Here is a 20,900-nt window from a genome sequence, read left to right on the forward strand (position 1 = left end):
ACTTGTTTAGCGTTCACAACAAGTCTTCATGTAAACAAGCTACATTCAAGATTCACCAATTGGAATGAATTCAGTTAGATTGAAATAAAAGGTGTGCACTGCAGAAGCAAAAGCTGAATCCAGGACGTTTTGTACTATCTCGAAGGCTGGACATGTCCAGGAAGAAGAGGATGGTAACCTCTACTACTCAGCTTTCAAATTTGAAAATACTACAGATTTCCTACTACAAAGCTTAATGCTAAAACCTGAAGTATCCCTTAAATAATTTGTATTTTCAGGGAATTCATATTTTTTAAAATAATTGTGTAATTTTTTTCCCCATTAAAAAAACTATATTCAACCAATGCAGAATTTCATCTTATAATTAGGGTTGGGTATCGTTTGAATTTGAACGATTCTGATTCCGATTCCTTGTTTCGATTCCGGTTCCTAACGATTCTCGATTCCGATTCTTTTAAGAGGCAGGGAAAGTCAAAAAAGTTTAGCTAACCTTGCTAACCAACGGTCTTTCTGAAGGAAATACTCCTTCTGTCACAAATTTTGCATTTTGCCGAGATTTCGTTAATTTTTAGAAAAGTGAAGCCACACTTTGGACCGCCGACGTAAGCTACTCATGTTCGACTCGCGCGGTTATGCCAAGAGTTCCGGAAGACGCTTCTTCGTTGGTGGTTTCTTCTTCCGCTCGGCGGACTGTGAATATCGAAACTAGGAATCGAAATTTTAACTTTTGAACGATTCCGGGAAAAACGAAAAGTTAGTCCCGGTTCCAATCGATACTCGATTCTCGATACCCAACCCTACTTATAATAGAGATTTAAAGACATTTTTTAAAGACAGATTAGTACTATCTGGCAGCAGTAAAAAAAAAAAAAGAAAAAGAAAAACATGTAATGCCATGGTGTAGGCTATATAAAGAGGCTTGTAAGTTGTCCCTAGTAGTTTTTAGACATAATAAATGTAAAAAAGGGAATTTGGGAAAAAAAATATTTTCTATAGGGCCCTAATTTTAAGGTATCATAGGCATGTTAACAGCGTGAGACTATTCATAACGCAGTAACATAATGCTGCCATATAAGATGCACTTGCAAGGCAATCCCAGAATGCACTTCAAGAAGCTCAGTCTCGAATGCTCGTTGAATCTGTTGTGCATTTACAATGTCAATGTTTGAAAAATGGCTGTTATGATGTTGAAAACATCACTTTAGATTTAAGAGTGCTTAGGAACAGACTGACATGAGAACATTCAAGTGCCTGCATGGGAAAAGCTTTGAGGATTCTGGGAATGGAAAATCGAGACACGGTTGGCAATGCAAGGAACCCCCAAGAGGGTCACAGTGGGTACTGAGAAAAGACACTAAAATAAACACAAGGGTCATCACTATGGGCCTGACTTAACCAGGGAGACACCATTAATTGCACTGCACTGCAATGTACACAAACACAAATATCACACAACACTTGACACACTAATGTTAAACAGAACTGGCATCTGTTTATTCATGCGATCCCATCTCAGGTAGCGCTGCATTTTGGAGTAAACATGGCAGACAGAGCTTTGGTAGAAGTTAACAAATATCTTTGATAATCTAGTAACACTTTACAAACACCAACATTAGTTAACATGACCTAGCAATAAACAGTTGAACTTTTTTTATTTAATGGAACTGAGCAAACTTGAATTAACAGAACCGTTCACATTAAAGAGATAGTTCACCAAAAAATGAAAATTTTCATACTACTGTACGTACTATGGAAGTCAATGGCAGTAACAGACATTCTTCAAAATATCTTCAACAGAACAAAGAAACTCATACAGGTTAGGAACAACTTGAGAGTGAGTAAATTATGACAGCATTTTCATTTTGGGGTGAACTATCCCTTTAAGTAATACTGAGTTCAGACTGAGTCATACTATCGACTGTTACAAAGTGAATTATTAGAAATCTTCCATAGCACACGTGACGTGAGCTGAACTTCAAACACTCTTAGTGGACACATTCATTCTCTCTCCCATAGATCAGCTTCACAGCATACACACACACACACTTACTCAACTCTTGACACACACAGGCCTATGTATGCAAAGTCAGGAGAGAGACAGTGAGGGAGCCTGTGAAATTTACAGGTCCGTGTCAAAAACTAAATGAAATGTCTCATATACAGTGTCCCAGTAATAGGACAATAATCAACATGTCTTGTGTGGCAACATAAGATTGATGCATTATGTAATGGTTCCAGAGTAAAACACAATATACAAATACAGCTGTATGGCTGATTTATCTAATACACAGATGGATCCAAACTAAATCCTACATCTAAAGATAATAATTAATTAATAACAGTTATATACAAGCCAGACATATCTGATTCGTAGTCCATTACATGGATTTGTATAATCAACTAGTGGATCACAATCATTTAGGGTGGAATTTTATAACTGATACTGGGGTGTGTTTATTTACACTGTGCAACAATTAAAATGTAGCATTAAATAACTAAGCAAATGGACTAAAAATTTGTTGCCTAATTAAATGCATTTTATGGGCTGTCGACAACAACAGTTTTACGACGTCTTTTACAATTATCCAATGTGCCACAGTTCAAACGTTAAAGGAGCATTTCACCCATTGCAACATTAATCTTTATTGAAAGTAGATTATATATGTATTCGAAATGTAAAATTTTTTTTAATTTGGTGCCCTCTTGACCGAGAAAAGACTAACCAAGGGGCGCCTATATATGAAAAAACTACATGTCCCACAATGCTCCGCAAGCCACACCCACTAATCCAGAACAGCCTGTCTATGGGAACAGCGCAAACAGAGAATTCACTCTTCCATCTACAAGGCTAACATTAGCTGTCACCGGAGTTTGAAATTCATTTCACACAAAATGTCTAGTTGGCTGTGGCGAGCAGGACGATCGAGGGAGAGGGTTGTAACTAGAGGTCGACCGATATTGGATTTTACCGATAACGATAGCTAGGTTGGGCTGTACTTGCCGATAACCGATTAATCAACCGATAGTTTTTAAAATTGATACTGGATAAAAACAAACATAACACTCCAAGTTGTATGAACTGTATGAACCATGAAAACATGTCAATAAAAGGCATTCTTTCAAACAAACAAAAAATAATACTCTAAATAACAAATTAAACATTCCAAATGTAACTGTTTAACTTTTCTTTTTCAAGCCAACCTAATGAATAAAAAAGACGTTTCAAATAATAACAAAATTTGCCATCTGAAAATAATTTAAACATTAAAATATGTCAAATGTGTGTTTCTTTAGCTATAACATGTTGCAAGTCCAACTTGTTAACAATGATTTATTAGCCAGTTTACATGAACTATGTTCATTATGCAATATAAATGTTTACAGCATTAATATATGAGCAATACAATTTCACCTTGATCATGTATGTTAGTTCATAGAGTTTTAACTATGGTTAACAAATAAAAACCTTAATTTAAAAATGTAGTATGTTAATTAACAAACAATGAACAGCAGTTATTAACTTTAGTTAATGTTAATTAATGTGTTAACCAGCGACTGGCAAGTTCGGGGCTTTATTACTGTCGGTGGTTCGGGGGGCCTCTGTCTATTATTGGTCCAACCTAATAAAAACGCCAACGGTCCGTGAAGCATAGCCTATATGAGTTGCGTATTTTAGTTCCACTTTCATTTTGTTTGTATTCGCTGCTAGGTAACGTGTAGATAGATCGCTTATTGCGCAGACACGCATCAGGTTGTGATATTTGTCTCCGTCTCACTCCGTCTCTCATGTTCCCACAGACGTTTAATCGCGCTATTCTTGTCACGGATTCATTGACGCGTCCCTTCCACGCTTTACCATGCGTTTAACGTGTGGCAAATTTACCGGTCGCACATGTGCGACTGGATGTAAAATTCAGTCGCACACTCTCAAATTTTGGTCGCAAAATGCGACTATTTGGTCGCAGTCTGGAGCCCTGTATTTTATAGAACTTAATGAATATTTAATAAAAATAAATATGTATTAAAGTGATGGTGAAAAAAGAACCGAAATCGAATGCTTCTCTGATTCGTTTGTTTTTGTCGGCTGTATGAACATATCAGTTTGCTATCATACGTCTCTAGCTTATATGCAACGTCGCTGCTTAATGAATGCATTAAAGTGACCAGCTGGATATAAACTAATGCAAATAGATGGTAACAATTTATGACATTAAACATTTGGGTCGGACTTAGGTGTATTTTTGGGTCAGTGTTTTAACCGCTTGAGGTACTAATGTGCGTCCTTTCAGCCACTCTCGAAGGCAAACAAACATCCTGTTGTGCGGTTCTTTCTCTATTAATGCAGCATTTAGTCAACAAATTCATCCGTTTATAATGATATGACAAAATTCCCTGTACCTTTTCGCTGTCCGTGCTTTAGCATGCGCATCAGATGTCAGCGATCTCCACTCTCCACACAACGCGCGCTCTTAGTCCAGCGCGCAGTGTCACGTGTCCAAATAAACAACACGAGGCATCAGTTGATATTTTTTATGACACCTCTAGAGGCCGCTCTTGTACTGCATGATGCCAGCAGACCCTTCTCAGCTCTCTCGTACTGTGTAATGAATGACAGCGCGCACTTCTCAGCCGCCCCAGCAACGGACGAAACCAGGAAATAACTATCGGTGCGGATTTTTGCCGATAACGATAGTTCCACCAATCAACTATCGGTGCCGATTAATCGGCAAATGCGATGAATCGGTCGACCTCTAGTTGTAACTTAAGAGGATGGCGCTCCGCGCGAGGCCGGTGGCGTGAGTTATAACAGAGACTGATAATGAAAGACACCTGTGAGGCGCGCGCCGGTCTTGCGTCTCTCACGGAGAAGCGAAAGCATAAAACGGGGAGCGACGATGGCAGATCGAGAGAGAAACAGGCCTGATTTTATGATGTTTTGTTTCTGATGTGTGTAACGTTTTGTGTGTGCTGGCTTTGGCTTATACTTTCGTTTTGTATTTGTTCATTTTACTATTAAAATGCTTAAATGTTCGCCGGTTCCTGCCTCCTTCTTCCCACAACAACAAACCCTGACGTTACATTGGCAAACTCTTAAAAAAAATTGTGAATTACTCCTCATTTGTATATATTTCTGTTTGGTGAATTACTGCATGATACCTGGATGTTTAGTCAGGCGAAACTATCACAACACAAACGTCCGTGTGCTCGTCTGATTCAGAGATTTCCTCCAGGAGAAATTGCCTTCGTTGAAATTCTCTGCAGCAGACGGGCTGTGTCCGTAGGCCGTAGCACGCAGCGAGAGTACAGGCAACAGCAATCCGCCCAGCGCCAGAGTCAGTGCGGGGTCCTTGACCGTGACAGGCCGCCGCCTCGGCGTCTCCTGCTCCTCCATCAGCCTCAGCTGCTCTAAACTATATATTGCGACTCGTAAAGATAACCACGAACATCGGATTCGAGCAGCAGAATTTCAAAATCCTCTTCTTCCATATCATGTTTAGTAAGTTATGAAAATGACGGAAGAAACTATCTCCACAGCGCTAGTTAGCTTAGCTTCCAAACAAGATGGCGGATATTGATTTCAGTTTCTGCAAGTGAAGTCCCACCCACTGATCTGTAATAGGCTTGTAGGGTGAGTGGGTCCAACGCCCTGAAAAAATAATGAGCTAATATATGTAGTTCTAAAGATTTTAATGAAATGACGATTTTTACGTCACGATAAGCAGGAAGTAAAACACTTAAATCCTTATTTCTCCCATCTCGGGGGAAAATAAGGGAATAAACCATGACCATTCAAAAATATGACTGGGTTTGTAATAGGGGTGTAAGAAAAAAAAAAAAAAAAATCGATACACTTGAGTAACGCGATACTTTATTTTGCAATACTGTATCGATTTTCAGGAACGAAATATCGATTTTTTATTATGTTTTTTTTTTATGCATAGACACACCACTAGCCTAACGTTTTGCTAGAAACAACATAGCTATGGCTGAACCCAGTGTAAAGACCGGCTCCCGCTCTATTCCGTTTGGAAGTGTGGAATCATTTTGGTTTCCAAAGTAAATACGAAATAACGATATCGACAGGAACCATGCAGTTGTGAACGGTGTCTGTCTTTACAAGTTCGGCGCGTGAACAGCGGGGTATTTTTTCGTCGTGCATGTTAATCAATGAGTGCGTTCATTCATCGTGAGCAGTATCCGCGCATAAGCGTCAAGCAGGACCGTCGCGTGAGCAACAGTGAAACGGGGGTTTCGGCTGAGAGTCTATAAGGGCGTCGCACACCAGACGAGAAGCACAGCGCCACATCTTTAAAATTCGAACACATTATTCTCTATTAGTGTACACACACCGGCGGCGCCATTTGGCATCTGTGACTGTCCGCGGTGCCCAGCAACGGCTCAGGACCGTGTTCAAAATCCTGCTGCGCCACAGAGCACCATTTACATAGTTTTATATAAAGTTTTCATTATTTTTGTCTCAAATCGTTTCTAATGTATGCTGCTTGAATGACAATTGCTGATGTTATTGGATTTTTCAGGTGAGATTCTCAATTCATTCAGTTAACGGATGCTCTGAGGTAAAGTTTTCAGACTGCAGACTCAGCAACGATTGTATTTAATTGTACAGTACAATCATAACATAGAACAGACATTATCTTCATTTCATGTCAGTAAACATAGCAATATTGCTGGCCAAACACTGATGAGAAAGTGCGCGTCTGGTGTGCGATACCTAGTTTTCCTATGGCGCGGCACTGCGCTTGTCCAGTGTGCGACCCCCTTAAGTTTATGACCTACTTCTAAAAACACATTTAACCAAAGGTTTTGTAATGAACCCGTGAACCACAATCCCAAACTGGTAGTTTGATTTTCTGAGTACTGAATTGTTTCAGTAAATTTGTTTGACTTTAATTCACATCGTGTGTTTTTTTTTTTTTTAAATATTACTTTTTCTAAAATTATAGTCCTACTTAAAAAAAAATCCCAATATATCGCCTTATGGACAGTATCGGAATATATTGCAATATATTGAATCGTGACCCATGAATCGTGATATGTATCGTATCGCCAGATTCTTGCCAATACACAGCCCTAGTTTCTAAAGATACAAAGCTTAATGCAAATGGGTGAAGTGACCCTTTAAAGCATCCCAACGTGCCTTGACTATTTTTGCGTTTATTGAATAATGGTCTGCCAGTGGTTCTTGGGAGTTTTAAAAAAAAAAAAAAGATTTTAGTTTAAAAGCTAAACACAATGGCACCAGTGATCAAAAACAACAGCCACGTTCATTTTGCCTGATTAAAAAAAGCATCAAACTCAGCTGCAGCTCAACCCAATGTTCAGGGTATAAATAAAGAAAGACTGAGTTGTATTAACCAAAAAGACAATTAAATTACTATTTCGCAATAATCTATACTTCAATTAATAACGCAAAAAAATCATGTTAATGATAGCCACAGTTCAAGGTCTACATTTAAAGAACAGAGTGTCAAATCACAAAAGACGTGATGATAATGTGTCCAGGGTGTAAAATAATAAACATATTGTGTTGAAGTCCACACTTTCCTCAGATGGCAAGTAATATAAAACTTGGTGTCAGTCGAGTCAATGTGACCAAGCCGCTGGTTAAAGCTGGACAGCACGGCTCACGTGGCCCTCACATGCTGCTTTCTCTTACAGAGACAGAAATGGATAATGAGTAAATCACTGTGTACTGAGCATTTCAGTCTTGGATCTGACTTTGGGAAATCAGAAACACAGGAAGGTGGGACTTCAGCTTGAATCCGAGAGGAAAAGACAAAGGAAACACAGGCCATGCTGAGCGACAGCTTAGGACACAGGATGCAAAGGAAGGGAGCCAGGTCATATGACGAACTAACCTGCTATTATCGATAGGTTAAAGTGTGCCTAGATGTGACTCCAGAGTCCTGGTTAGAGCAAACATGGCAGGAAGGAAGTAGAAGACAGGAGTGATGAGCAGAAGGACTTTCAGACTTGACCTCGGGGTCATCAAACAGGATTTCATCAGCAGGGAGCGAACTTCCCGTTTCAGACAACAGGACCATCGCACACCTCTCGTTTTCTCGTTTCCTTTCAATTCAGGTCTACACAACCCTTTTTTCACTAGTCTTTAAAAATATCACAGATCGTTCCCTCCTACATCCCAGTATCTCCATGCTGTCATCACCTCCTCCTCATTTTGCCATCGGTTTTCTTTACAGGACGTTTCAGGGGTCACTGACTGTTTGATCCGTAATGGAGGCCGTTTGACACCTTCACACAGATTCACTCAAACCCATTTGAACAAGAGCTCTCTGAAAGCCTGAGGCGCTCAATGGCTCCAGCAGAAATGGGAAAATCGAACTTTGCAGCAGCTCTGCAGTCAAGATTTAAAGGGACAAAACACAATAAAAAGTCTCCAGTCAATCTTCACACTCACAATAAATGTGTTCTTCACCAACCATACTAAACTAATCTGTTTATGGGATGTAATAATCAGAGATAGTTCGAATAAAAATGAAAATATTCAATGAATGATATATTCAATACTGTTATGAAAAACTGCACTATATCTTAATAGTGTGAAGGCCAAATAAGCCTTTCTCAGAATTTTTCCTCTGCATTTAACCCACACACATTAGGAGTAGCGAGTAGCTAACACACACACACACTTTTGCCGTGATGCCCTGGGAGCGATTGGTTAGGTGCTTTACTCAAGGGCACCTCAGTCCTTTCCTGCCAGTATTGAGAATCAAACCATTCAAACCTTCGGGTCTCTCAAGTCTGACTCTTGAACCATTAGGCCACGACTGCCTTCCCTTATGAAGCTATACAACACCATTGAGTGGCTAAAAATGTACCATAATTTAAAGACGTGAAAAATTTGTACCGTAGCGTCACTAAATGAATCGTAAAAATAATGACTGTTTTCAAACCAGTTTCCCAGTTGACAAAGAAAGCGGTGCTCGTCAAGCCAAGGGGAGGAAAACCAGTCCCGGCATCTGTTTCAGACATGAAGAGCTGCTTGTGTTGTCTGAGGAAATGCAAGCAGGCACACTTTGTCACACTCATTTGTGGTTTTTGAGCCCAAAACAGCTCACAGCACAGCCATCACCTCAGAGGGTGACTCGAACCCAGAGTTTACCATGTGACAGAAGTTGAGGTCATTCACACAATGGCTGTGAGTGAGAACAAGCCGCTTGATAGCACCCCCCTGGGTTTAGCACAGAACACTAATCGAAAATGCAAATGCAAACACACACACAAAGTCATTGACATTTTAAAAATGCACTTGACTGACTCCCTCTCTCTCTTTGGCAGCTGTAACTACAAAAAACGTTGCCTAGTGAAAATTCGTCGATATATAGCCTATATATATTTGCGCAGCATTTGACGTAGTCCTACAGTTCAAATGAACATTTTGGTGTTCAACTCTGCGTTTTACAAAATACAACAACCGTTCATTTTTCGCTTTGCAATAAGACCTACGGATTAAATAAGGGGAAACGAATGAACACAAAAGTAGGCTACACTGACCGTTTGGACATATACGAGGCAGAGTTCTTTTTTAAAATTCATAAAGGATACAAGGAATAGCCTACTAGACAAAACCTCAAAGAAATGCCACAATCAAGACCGCGGAGCAGAAATGAGGGAGAAACACACAGAAACTCTTTGACTGTCCCTGCCATTAATGCTTGGATGACACACCACGTCTCCTTTTATAAATAATAATAATGTTTAGTGCGGTGGCTGTGATAGACTACCAACGTCCGTTGCCATTATTTTTAGAATGGCTTATCGCGAAAGGAAAAAAAAATGTTTTAGTCGCATAACACCGTTAATAGAAACGCTGTCATTTCACAATATTTTTTTTATCGACAATCAGAAAAAGAAAAAAACGCAAAAGTTTTGTGCAAATATGTATTGACGCCACTTAACAGAGCAAAAAGGTTTCACTCGGTTATCCAATTTTAAACGGTTAATCGGTTAACGGTTAACCATGGACACCCCTAGTTGCCTTTATCAAATATTTAGAAGGTCAATACGAGTGAGTGAGTGAGTGAGTGAGAGAGAGAGTACATATGTTGGGCATGACTACGAAGTGATGATATATTTATAAACTTTAAGAATTAGCCTACTTTGCAAAAAGCTTTAGGTGTGTAAATACAACTAGAATAAGGATATATTTTTAGCACATCTCAGAAATTATGCATACATGCATGGATGGTTTTAGAAAGTTCAATTTCTCTGAAAGAACAGTCACAAAGACATTAAAACAGAAATGCTGTGTCAGTATGCCTGTCATCCTACAGCAATGTTCTGCCACAGCAAAAAAGTACCAATGCTGCCGTTTTATTTCACCAGAACAGCTTCGATTAATGTCTGAAAAGCTTTTACACACAGTTTATCGAGCCTGCCAACATAAGCGTTAATAAAAGATGCAGCTCGTCTCAGTGCTGCAGTAAACAGTTGTAAACTGATGATAACTGACTCCTCTGTTACTGAACAAACATGCAGCTGATGTTTTATCATGATACAATGGCTAACTTTGGGCCAACCTTTATAAGAATATTACACCTGGACCATTGAATGAAACTACGGTGTTCATTTGGGGAGTCGGTTTGTGTGTGAATAATTTACAATAAAAAGGTGGCATGCAAAAGTTGTGAAGATCATCATTTTCCCATTTTGTGGCGCCAGAGCAGTTTAGCACGAGCGCAAGGCTGCATGCGAATCGAGTTCGTGGTCGTGTTTACAGAAGGCTGAAGGGTCGGTAACTCATCTGGTAGCAGTTTTGATCAGGTTCTCTTGTGGTTTAGGTTTGGATAAATGGAACCAGTTCTGGACTGGAATAAATGAAAGAGTAATCAGAGCAATATTCAGCCCAAAACCACATGAATTATCTAAAAAAAAAAACACACACAGCAGAATACACACAGGACCTGCAGGGTTTGGACACCAAAGAAAGCATACACATAGATGACAGGAAGACCTCAGTTTGATCTCTAATAAAACCAGCTAAAACAAACAAAACACATCAGGTCAAAATGAGTAACTTGATACACACTGTCCACATTCAAATCGCCTTCAAGGTTTCTGCTTTTCTCCCTTTGTCTCATCATTTATGATTCTTTCTCTTTTTCTTCTCTCTACTCATCAACAACCTTCCAACCTTCCTTCCTTCTGATGTAAAGATTAGTATTGCAATTTTACAGTAAAATAATAGCAATAGTGTCATATTACTATTAAACAAAATAAGAAATATATTGTATTTTTTTTTACAATAGCCACAATAAAATCATAATAATGATTGTTATTTTATTGAATTGTTAAAAAAACGTATTTTTTAACACCACATTTTAATTTCAACACTAGCTAGTAGCTAAAAATTGCTGTAAGACTTAGAGATTCTTTGTGAAATTTATAGGGCTGTCAAACGATTAATCGCGATTAAATCGCATCCAAAATAAAAGTTTGTGTTTACATAATATATGTGGGTGCACTTTGTTTAATTAATTTGTATATATATATATATATATATATATATATAAATACATACACATGCATGTATATTTAAGAAAAAAATATTATTTATATATAAAATATATTTGTATATAATATAATGTATATATAAATCTATATACAGTATATACATGAAAATATTTCTTAAATATATACAAGCATGTGTGTGTATTTATATATATATAAAATAATTATACACAGTGCATCCACATATATTATGTAAACACAAACTTTTATTTTGGATGCGATTAATCACGATTAATCATTTGACAGCCCTATAAATTTACTAGCAATTTCAGAGTGAAAATTGTTTCAAAGAAATGGCAAGTAGTAACACACTGAATTAAACATGAAATAAAATAATATTCTCTTCTAAAATGTACTCCAATAATCTCTGTTTTAATTACAACTTCGAAAAACTATTTTATTACAGTGAAGCTTTTCCTAAACCATCCACTCCAGCCCTGAAGGGATTTTCCCATCAACGTAAAAGGTTTTTTTTTTTGTTTTTTTTTTAGTTTCTATGCAGATGCACTCCCCAAAAAAAATCCCCTCACAGAAATGAATAATAATTCTTTAAAAAAATATAGCTATTCGAGTCATCTGGTGAAAAAAAAATAAAAATAAAAATCGCAGAAAAAAATGAATGTAGACCCAAAAATGTTAAGCTTTCAAGAAATAAAAGCACCCGAAGATGATCAAGAAATGTCAAGAATAGTGAAACGCAAGCACTGATCATCTATCTCCAGTAAGCTCTATTGTAGCTCTATTAAGTAATCTGCCAGTCCTGACATGCGCTGAATGCTGCACTAGATCCCATGGTGACATGTGAAATGACCCGCCCTGGACCAGAATAACCTGTACCTGTGTGTACCTGTCCCTGACACACCGATACACAGTGGGAGCTTTCACTGTCAGATCATGACATAGTCCAGGTCCAGCATCGCTCAAAGAAAAATGGTATGTTTATGAGCCATGCTTTAACAGAGCAAGAGGCTGAGAGAGAGAGAATCCAGCTCACGTGAGGCTAAAACTTGGCAGGAAAGCACATAGTTCAAGTTCAATGCACTGTGTGAGCGCTGAAAGCCGTGTGCTGTGGTCGCTTTATATTTTCTTGTGCTGAATACGGCTGTTGATAACAGATCCAGCTCAAAACAATAAACTGAAATGCAGAAAAAGCTTTGTGGGATACGTTGCACATCTAATTTAATACTTTAAAACTTCGAGGTTTGCTAAAAGCACTTATCCTACATATCATCATCACTAATAATGTGAAAACGAGCATGTTGGATTGGTTAAGTGATGTTGACAGACCGATTAAATCAGACCGAGTGTCTGTGAAATTGTTTTTGTCATCACACTGATTGATCCTTCACAATCTGTCTCCATCTCTTGAGGTCTGAAATTCGTTAATCTAATCAAGTCCAATTCAACAGCCTGAGTGTCTCACAAAAAGCATAATTAACACTGTTCCCAGCTAATATGCTGATCGGAGCGCTGAAGCAGCCAGACCCAGTTTTAGAAGGACGCACAATGAGGCATTCTGGGTTTGAATCAGATATTCATGAGGACGGTATAATCCTGTTGTGTCTGCAAGGGTTAAGCTTGTCTGAATTTGGGGTGGTCCTGTGGTCTTAGACACTTAAACCCGCGATGTGTGACCTGTTTAAGTCTGTGTGAGTCATGTGAGGACAGTGTAATAGCAGGCAGGAAGAGCGATGTGACACAATAACCTGTTTTTTTGTGAGGATTTATGAGGGCAGATTTGCTGCCATGTGCATGCCGAATAAATCTGAATAAAGCTGCTTCGTATTCTAGACCGGCATTCAGAGGGAAACGGATTTACTTAGAAAACAGACCTTATTCAGAGCAGAGCCGTGACAGGTATGAAAGAGCGGCTGTGAGGGAGAAACTTGCCGTGTTTTCAGTGGCATCCGCTGTAAAAAGCTGAATAAAGCTCTATCATTTTCAACAGCTCATATTGTCGGGAGTTTTTTTGTCTACTGAAATTCACTGGAAAGATATTTTTGCAGTGTTTCATCAGCAGAACGATCCAAAAACGCATTAACTAACAGTACGACCTACTGAAGAGGTGATTGTCTATCCCCGAGCATCGCTTTCATTTCATTCCCGTTAAAAATGGAAGAGGGCGCTGCCGTGAATAGGGTCTATAGGAGATGCACAAAGAATGTTAAAAATGTGTGCACTCTTCAGATTACAAAAAAATACTTTGTCCAGTGGCCAGGGTCCAAAATGAACAGTAGCCAAGCGCCAAACATGAGTAAAGAAAACTGTTTAAACACAGTGGCCAGCTGGCAGGTACATTTATGAGGTACTGCAATATAATATATGTGTGAAACCGATCCGTCTGTTCCTCGTAAGCGACAAAAGCAAATCAATATGAAGACATACAAACGTTCATCATGGCTTGTGCATCGTTTCTCGAAGAAAACATTTTGACAGGTAGAGAGATGCAGAATGGCTTGATGAGCACACAACGACCTGCACCAGTGCTTCCCCTACCATTGTTTTAGGGGGGCGGCCCGCCCCCCCTAAAACGCTGACGAAATCCAGTCATAAAAAAGGATTTTACTGTATATTTTCGAGGAATAAATAGAAAGCGGTTCAGTACACTTGAAATAAAAATCGCGATAGACTAGTGTGTGTGAATATTAAACCACAAATACTATTTAAATACGAATCCTGTTCATATGAATCGTATGTTCCGTGTGAATGAATAGTGCAGCCCAGAGCCGCTTTGGTGCAGCCGACACGCAGTTTTATTTACCACATACACTGAAGACACACGTGTGACGCTTGCGCTGTTTTTTTGCCTATATGAAGACAGAAATGATTGAACTTCCTCTCAAGGCTCTAGATCCACTCTGAAAGTCACTTCGTGATCATTTACCCGCTTCATTTGTGAAACTATCATCATGGCAAACACACAGAAACTCCAAAGGGCTTCACGGCAACCCGTCAAAATAAAAGTTCGGTTTAACTTGAAATATATTACTGTTGTACAGTAGAAATAGGAAATGTCCGGATGTAATAATACATTAACACTAATATGAATAAATCATGATTTTTTTGAACAAAACTGAATTTAAGGAATAATCCATGTTTTAATTTTAACAGTAAAGCTCATTGTGCAGCACATTATTTGACAAAAAGTTTAGTGTTTCATGGCTTAATTTTACTACCAGCAAAAACACAGAATTGGTGTGAATTTTGTTCATATATCTATATATTTAAAAAAAAAATTAATAATACATTATTTGAATTATTATATATTCTTTTTGATGTCTAATAATAAAAATATTACATGCCCGCTCTGCTACAGCAGCAGGTAGTGTAGTCGTGTACTTTTATCCCCCCCTCCCAAAAAAAAAAATCCTAGGGGAAACACTGTGCACTGTTTGAAACTAACACAAAAGAAAAACAAAAAAAAAAAAACAATGAATGTATTTTGGTTTCATAGCTGGAAATATATATTTAATATATTTAATATAAATATTTATGGCTGATGAATTCAGTCAATTCACTCTCCTTTGGCTGGTGAGGCAAAAAGTTAATTTTGTACCCTAAATGTTACAGTTCCAGTCCACACGCTTGTGTTTAATACCAAAGTTAATATTTATGCTGAACCATAATGGTTGGAGCTCGACAAATACACAGCCGAAAAGAGTCACACTGAGTCTTAAAACAAAGGAGCCATTTTTCTCTCGCTTAAAGCCAAAATGCAAAACATCAAATTAGAATGTCGAACTCACAGCATCAACCGGCAGCTTTAAACACGAACGACCAGAGCACAGGCTGTGCACAGTCACAAACCTCCAAAACCCTTCATTCACCATGCCTGACTATTTCAGACTTCACTTAATGAGTTTTCTTTAAGGCTGAAATGTTTCACACAAACGTGTGTGTTCCTTTCCCCGTATCTTTGGAAAGAGTTTTGGTTTAATCATTGAAGGACGGTAACAGGGTCACCACAAGGACTTGTACCTTTCCAGCGGTCTCCATAACAACACAACCTTCGCCCCGTTTCCTCATTTTCAGTGGTGACTCAAGACACTTCAGGCATGGACTGTTGCGGCACATGTCGAAATCTGTGTGTGGTCATGAGTTAATCTTCAACGCAATGCAGGGAATTCTCATTTCATTCCGTTTGTCTGAAATCTGCTGGGCCAAATCAGATCACAAGCACTCAAACTGAACCATGCATTATGCATTTAATACATTTAGCAATATCTGCCACTGTTAAGAACTCCAAGTAAGGAGTCAAACGTGACGTTAAAAGGCAAAGTACACGGTGTCTCTGGGCTTCTGCAGGTGCGCAAGCGTGATTTTACCATGAAAGGGGGGGGAAATAGGCCACAGTCTGTCTATGCCTGGCCGACTGCCTGTGGCAAAGGATCCTGTCTGCTCTCCGTCAATCTCTTTTCTCCTCTCCCCTGCCATAAAAAGAGCTCTCAGCACATCTACTGCCTCAGCGCTTAACATTTTAGATAAAGCACAACCATAAAACCAAATCGAATTGCAAGAGATTCTGCAATACAGATATTTCATCCATGCAAGCAGCCAATAACGATGGCACAAAACAATGAATGATGTTTTCACTGAATTATACATAGACATGGGCATTTCCAGAGGGTTATTATTGTGCAATCACATGCCTCAAGTCAAGTTTTCAGGCATTGAAATATTATAATGTACAATAGAAAATATAGTTATACCTATTATTTGTATTAGCGCTACTTAAGCTGTGAGACATAGAAATATGAGGCCTGCCTAATATTGATCAACTAAAATATCATCCCTGCTAATCTTCATCCGGCTTAAGCATAATCTCCAATTTGAACCCATTCAAGCTTTCGTTTTGAATGCACACCACCATTCTAAATTTGGCTCGGCTGTGATATTCCCACGGCTGTCTGGAGGGATCTTTCCCCATGATACTCACTGTGATGACAGCCTTGCTGAGGCACAGGGAACCACGACAGCCATACTCTCGCTCGTCTTGGGATTTGTAGTAACTCAAAGTGTTGTTCTTCAGCATGACCCAGCGGTCCTGCCATCCGTGAATGTAGTTAGTCCACTGTAGAGGGAACACAAAAGAGGAAATATTGTTAATATGAGAAAACCAAAGAGTGAATGTCTCTGTGAAATATGTGTGGTGCACCGTGGGTTGTTGTTATCATTAACTACTGCAACTAAAACCATAACATATTACATCCGCCATGTTGTCATTGTCATGTGACCTACACTTCTGTTGCCAAAATCTTCATGGGATTGTAAAGTGTCCATCAAATACACACATTAGAATCTCATCCAAGTACTTTTGGTCTACTGTTTTTTTAGGTTGTTTATTTGGACCCTGCGAGTATAAAAAACAAAAACTTATGAAAATGGCTAACACAACACAATTACTAAAATGAATACAGAAAATATACAAATAAAATCTCATTCAAAATATTAACATAAAGTACATCAATGATACTAAAATAACACTGGCATGCACACAGTCATAATGTTGACTTGTGACAAACACTGGATGCACAATACAACTAATGATTATATTGAATGTATAGATATCCTCCATGGGGGAGGGGTTCAAGTTGTAGAGTAATTCAGTAATCTCTTATGGAAAACGCTCCTCTCATCACAGCTGTCTGAGTCATGAGAGGTTTTCTCGTTTAATCCCATCAGGAAGAAAAGACGAGCAGATGAACTCTAGTAACCCACACAAACCCGAGCATCAGCTCATGACCTGCTGCATCCCTTCCCAATTATACTGATTATACACGCATAAGGAAAGACATTTATGCATTACATATTTAGCCTAGCATTCATCAAAAAACAGTCTTAGTTAACATAACCTTGAGGCTTAGTGTCTAAAGAGCAGCATATGGTCAGTATGCACTGTAAATCACCATGAAAAATAAAACCAAATTATTATTACCGCAATGCGAACAAATATGTATTTATCATTTAAACTGACTGTTAGTATTTCACCACTGAGGGGACAGAGCATAAGACATTACGGTGGTGTAAAAAAAATGGGTAAAAATGTGTCATTAAAATAATGTTACCATGCAAAATATCTTAGTGATCCATAATTAATACTTTACCTTTTGATTTCAAACATGTTTTTGACAGGATTCGTGACATTAAGCCAACTGACTGACGTTTGTTTACATCGGATCAGGTGGAAACACACACAAAAACACGCGCTTCCCCGTGTCGGGAGGCGTTATTCGAGATCTTTACCCACCTTACTGAGCACCCCGCTGAACTCCAACACCCCTCCATGCGGTCCGGGACCCGGTTCGGCTTCCAGATCCTCCTCGGAACCGGAGGAGTTCCAGCTCTGGCTGTCCGGCAGGAGCCTGCCGTTAGGAAGCGGGCTGGAATTCATAACGAACGCTCCACTGAGGGGGAAAAACGACAAAAACAGAAGAAATGCGGGACTAATATCAGCGATGAGTGTTCATTAGAAGGCCTCGCATCGATGATGGTGTTGTATATCCAGAAAATACCGAAAATCAGCGATAAATGTGGAAGTAAACCGTCCGTGTGTTGATTTCATGCGAATCTGTGAGCGCGTGAGGCTGCGCGAGGCGAGAGCGAGAGACACCCGCCCCCTCGCTCTCTCTCTTCCCTCTCCCTCTCTCTCTCTCTCTCTCTCTCACTAAAAAAACGCCCTTTAAATCAACATTAGCTGCTAAAAGAGAGTATACTCACTCACAAAAACAAAAATACGCGAACGGCTCGAAAAAATGTATGGAAAAAAATATTATTGCCTTTCTATTTTTTTCATCAATTTTTGAAGGTGGCTTATGCCAACGTCATTCTCAGTCGCTGAAGGCGCGCGTGTGCAGCTGAAGGGGCGCTGGCTAGAGTATGACGTCACCTAAGCCTCGGAAACTTTGGCCCCGCCTTTCCATAGAAAAGAGGTTGACAGTTGAGAGAGTTTGCTTGGCACTTACCTCGGGATTTACAGCAACAGCATTTTGGTGAATGTACTATTTCTAAACAATAACGTTAATAATTCATGTAAACATTAATTATTTACCATTTTGTTGTAAGTAAGTAACGAATATTGATTGAAATAGCTAAAACAGCTTTATGTAGTTGCTAAGGTGTCATGAGTATGCTATGTTTGGTTGCTAGGGTGTTTATTCACAGCATATCAATCACTAACCCTAATATGAAATATAATGATAGTGACGATGGTTCATTTATTAGCAAACACTACAAATAGTGAAATATAAGTGTGATTCGGTAAATGATCGAGTTTTGCTTTGACATTTTCCTTTATTGGTTTGTGTTGAGGTAAATTAAAGTCCCCATGAAATCTTTTTTTTTTTTTTTACAGGTTATTCGTAAAATTCACAATTTTGTCACAGATTAGGGAAGAAGTGTGGCATAAGTGGTAGAATCCTTTATTGCAGATTCATATAAATGCTAAACAAACATAAAAGTGTGACCCGCTTCCTCTTCCTATTGACCTCTGGTGGAGAGTGTGTAACTTACTTGTGAATCATCACTCATGACAATGAGCTTCAAATCAAGCACAGCAGTGTTTGTACTTTAACTTGCTTAAAACCACTCACCTTAAGAAATGGAGCTTGCAATTTTCAAAACATCCACATGAAGTATATGTGGAAAAAAATATTCACTTCAAGTTTTTGGTCATGATGACATTATTCAAAAAGATAGAAAGGTATCAAAAGTATCACATTTATGTTTTATCAGTTTTGCCACATGCAACATCCCTCTGCAAGCTCCATTTCTGAGCACAAGGGGAAAACCAATGAATAAATGCATTGAACATCAATAATCACATATTAATGCCAATCCTCAGAATGTGTGTTTATGTTTTTAATGTTAATATGCCTTGATGTATTGAGGTTTACCCTATAAAGCAATGAAAGCTGTATTTAAAGTGAATACTACACATTATAAGTAAGGATGCACTTTTACAGTTAATGTGGCCATTATTAGGCCTTTTGAAACATGGAGACATGCTTAAAACCACTTTAAACACATTAGAGTAATGCAACTAGCATTATGGCGGTGTGGTCTGCAAATGCAAGAATTACTCAAATTTTCTTCAGAAAATGTTTGAAATTATGAATCATTCAAATATTCAAATGCATTTATTTAAGCTGTTGACGTGTTTATATATAGTTGTGGCAGCAGCTGATGTTGATTTAAAGAGTGATTTAACTTCCACGCTAGTTTTGTAAAATTGCAATTTACCTTATAAATGGATGCACAAATTATAGCGTGCAGCTTACAAATGACTAATGAATGTCTCTGTTCAATCAGTCCTCAGTATCCTCCATTCATAGCAGTTGTGCCCATTAGCTGCGCATCATTCCCCTGTGACCGAAGCTCAGATATTCAGGTCACTTTACTCTACTGAGCTCTTCTTACTGGAGAAAGAGAGCTCTGTCTATCATGTAATGCAATACATCACGATACCACCTCATTAGTTTTGCCATTAAGGGTTACACATGCATATCAATAGCAAAGCATTATGCCCCACCATAAAATGTACCTGACACTTTTCATTTGTTCACACACATTTTGTCTGATAGGTATGGGTGAACTGCCTTCATCCGGATCACTGCTGTGCTGAAGAAGAAAAGGGGATTGATGGATGTTACGGATGGATGAAGGTGAATCAGTGGATGCATCACTATGGAGGTATGATGATTTGAATGAATATGTGAAGATGAAAAAGATGTGGGAAGGTAGAGATGACGTATACGGTTGGGCTTTTTCAAACATGCCAGTCTGTCATGTTCAGTGTTACCGCATCATTACCGCATATGGCTCAAGCTGATTGGCCTCTGCTGATCCTGCAGCCAATGAGATTCTTGCTCAACGTTTAAATAGTCTGGTTCAGTGTTTGCTGTTGAACTCCTCCACCTCCCCAGCTCCACCTGCCTAGATTTATTTATTTATTTGATATGGACGTAACAACAGCATTGGACGAGATACATTGTTTTTTAGTGTTATAGCAAAACTGCATAAGTAGCAAGTCCATACTAGGCCAAACTGCAGACAATTCAAAATCTTTGGATTGTTACCATTTTTTATGTTTAAAGGGATAGTTCACTTTGAAATTAATTTTTGATATGTTTTAGCTTACCTCAAGGGCATCCAAGATGTAGGTGTCTTTGTTTCCACAGTATTTTCAATTTTGATATTTTCCGCTCAAACCGTTGTTGTCTATCAGTCATATAATGCAGGTTTAGGGGGTCCACCCACCCTCGGTTCCCCTTCTAAGAGCATGCACAGAGAAGTCAAAATTAAACATGATTTAATGACCCGTAAATGCAAGTACACATTGATGGCCTAAG

At 38.7% G+C, this 20,900-nt stretch overlaps 1 protein-coding gene across 2 annotated transcripts in view; it reads right to left on the minus strand.

The window, feature by feature from the left end:
- The window catches only part of cert1b (ceramide transporter 1b), a 46,342-nt gene extending 27,944 nt beyond the window's left edge, over positions 1–18,398 (minus strand). For both annotated transcript variants that reach the window (XM_039661077.2, XM_039661076.2), the window contains exons 1-2: positions 17,801–18,398; positions 16,490–16,624 (exon numbers count right to left, since the gene is read on the minus strand). In XM_039661077.2, the coding sequence (XP_039517011.2) occupies positions 16,490–16,624; positions 17,801–17,944 (279 nt within the window). In that variant the 5' untranslated portion in view covers positions 17,945–18,398. The remainder of the gene's footprint in view (positions 1–16,489; positions 16,625–17,800) is intronic.
- Positions 18,399–20,900: the final 2,502 nt, after the last annotated feature.

The sequence above is a fragment of the Pimephales promelas genome, chromosome 19 (assembly GCF_988280905.1).
Source record: "Pimephales promelas chromosome 19, fPimPro1.hap1.1, whole genome shotgun sequence".
NCBI classification, from domain to species: Eukaryota; Metazoa; Chordata; class Actinopteri; order Cypriniformes; family Leuciscidae; genus Pimephales; species Pimephales promelas.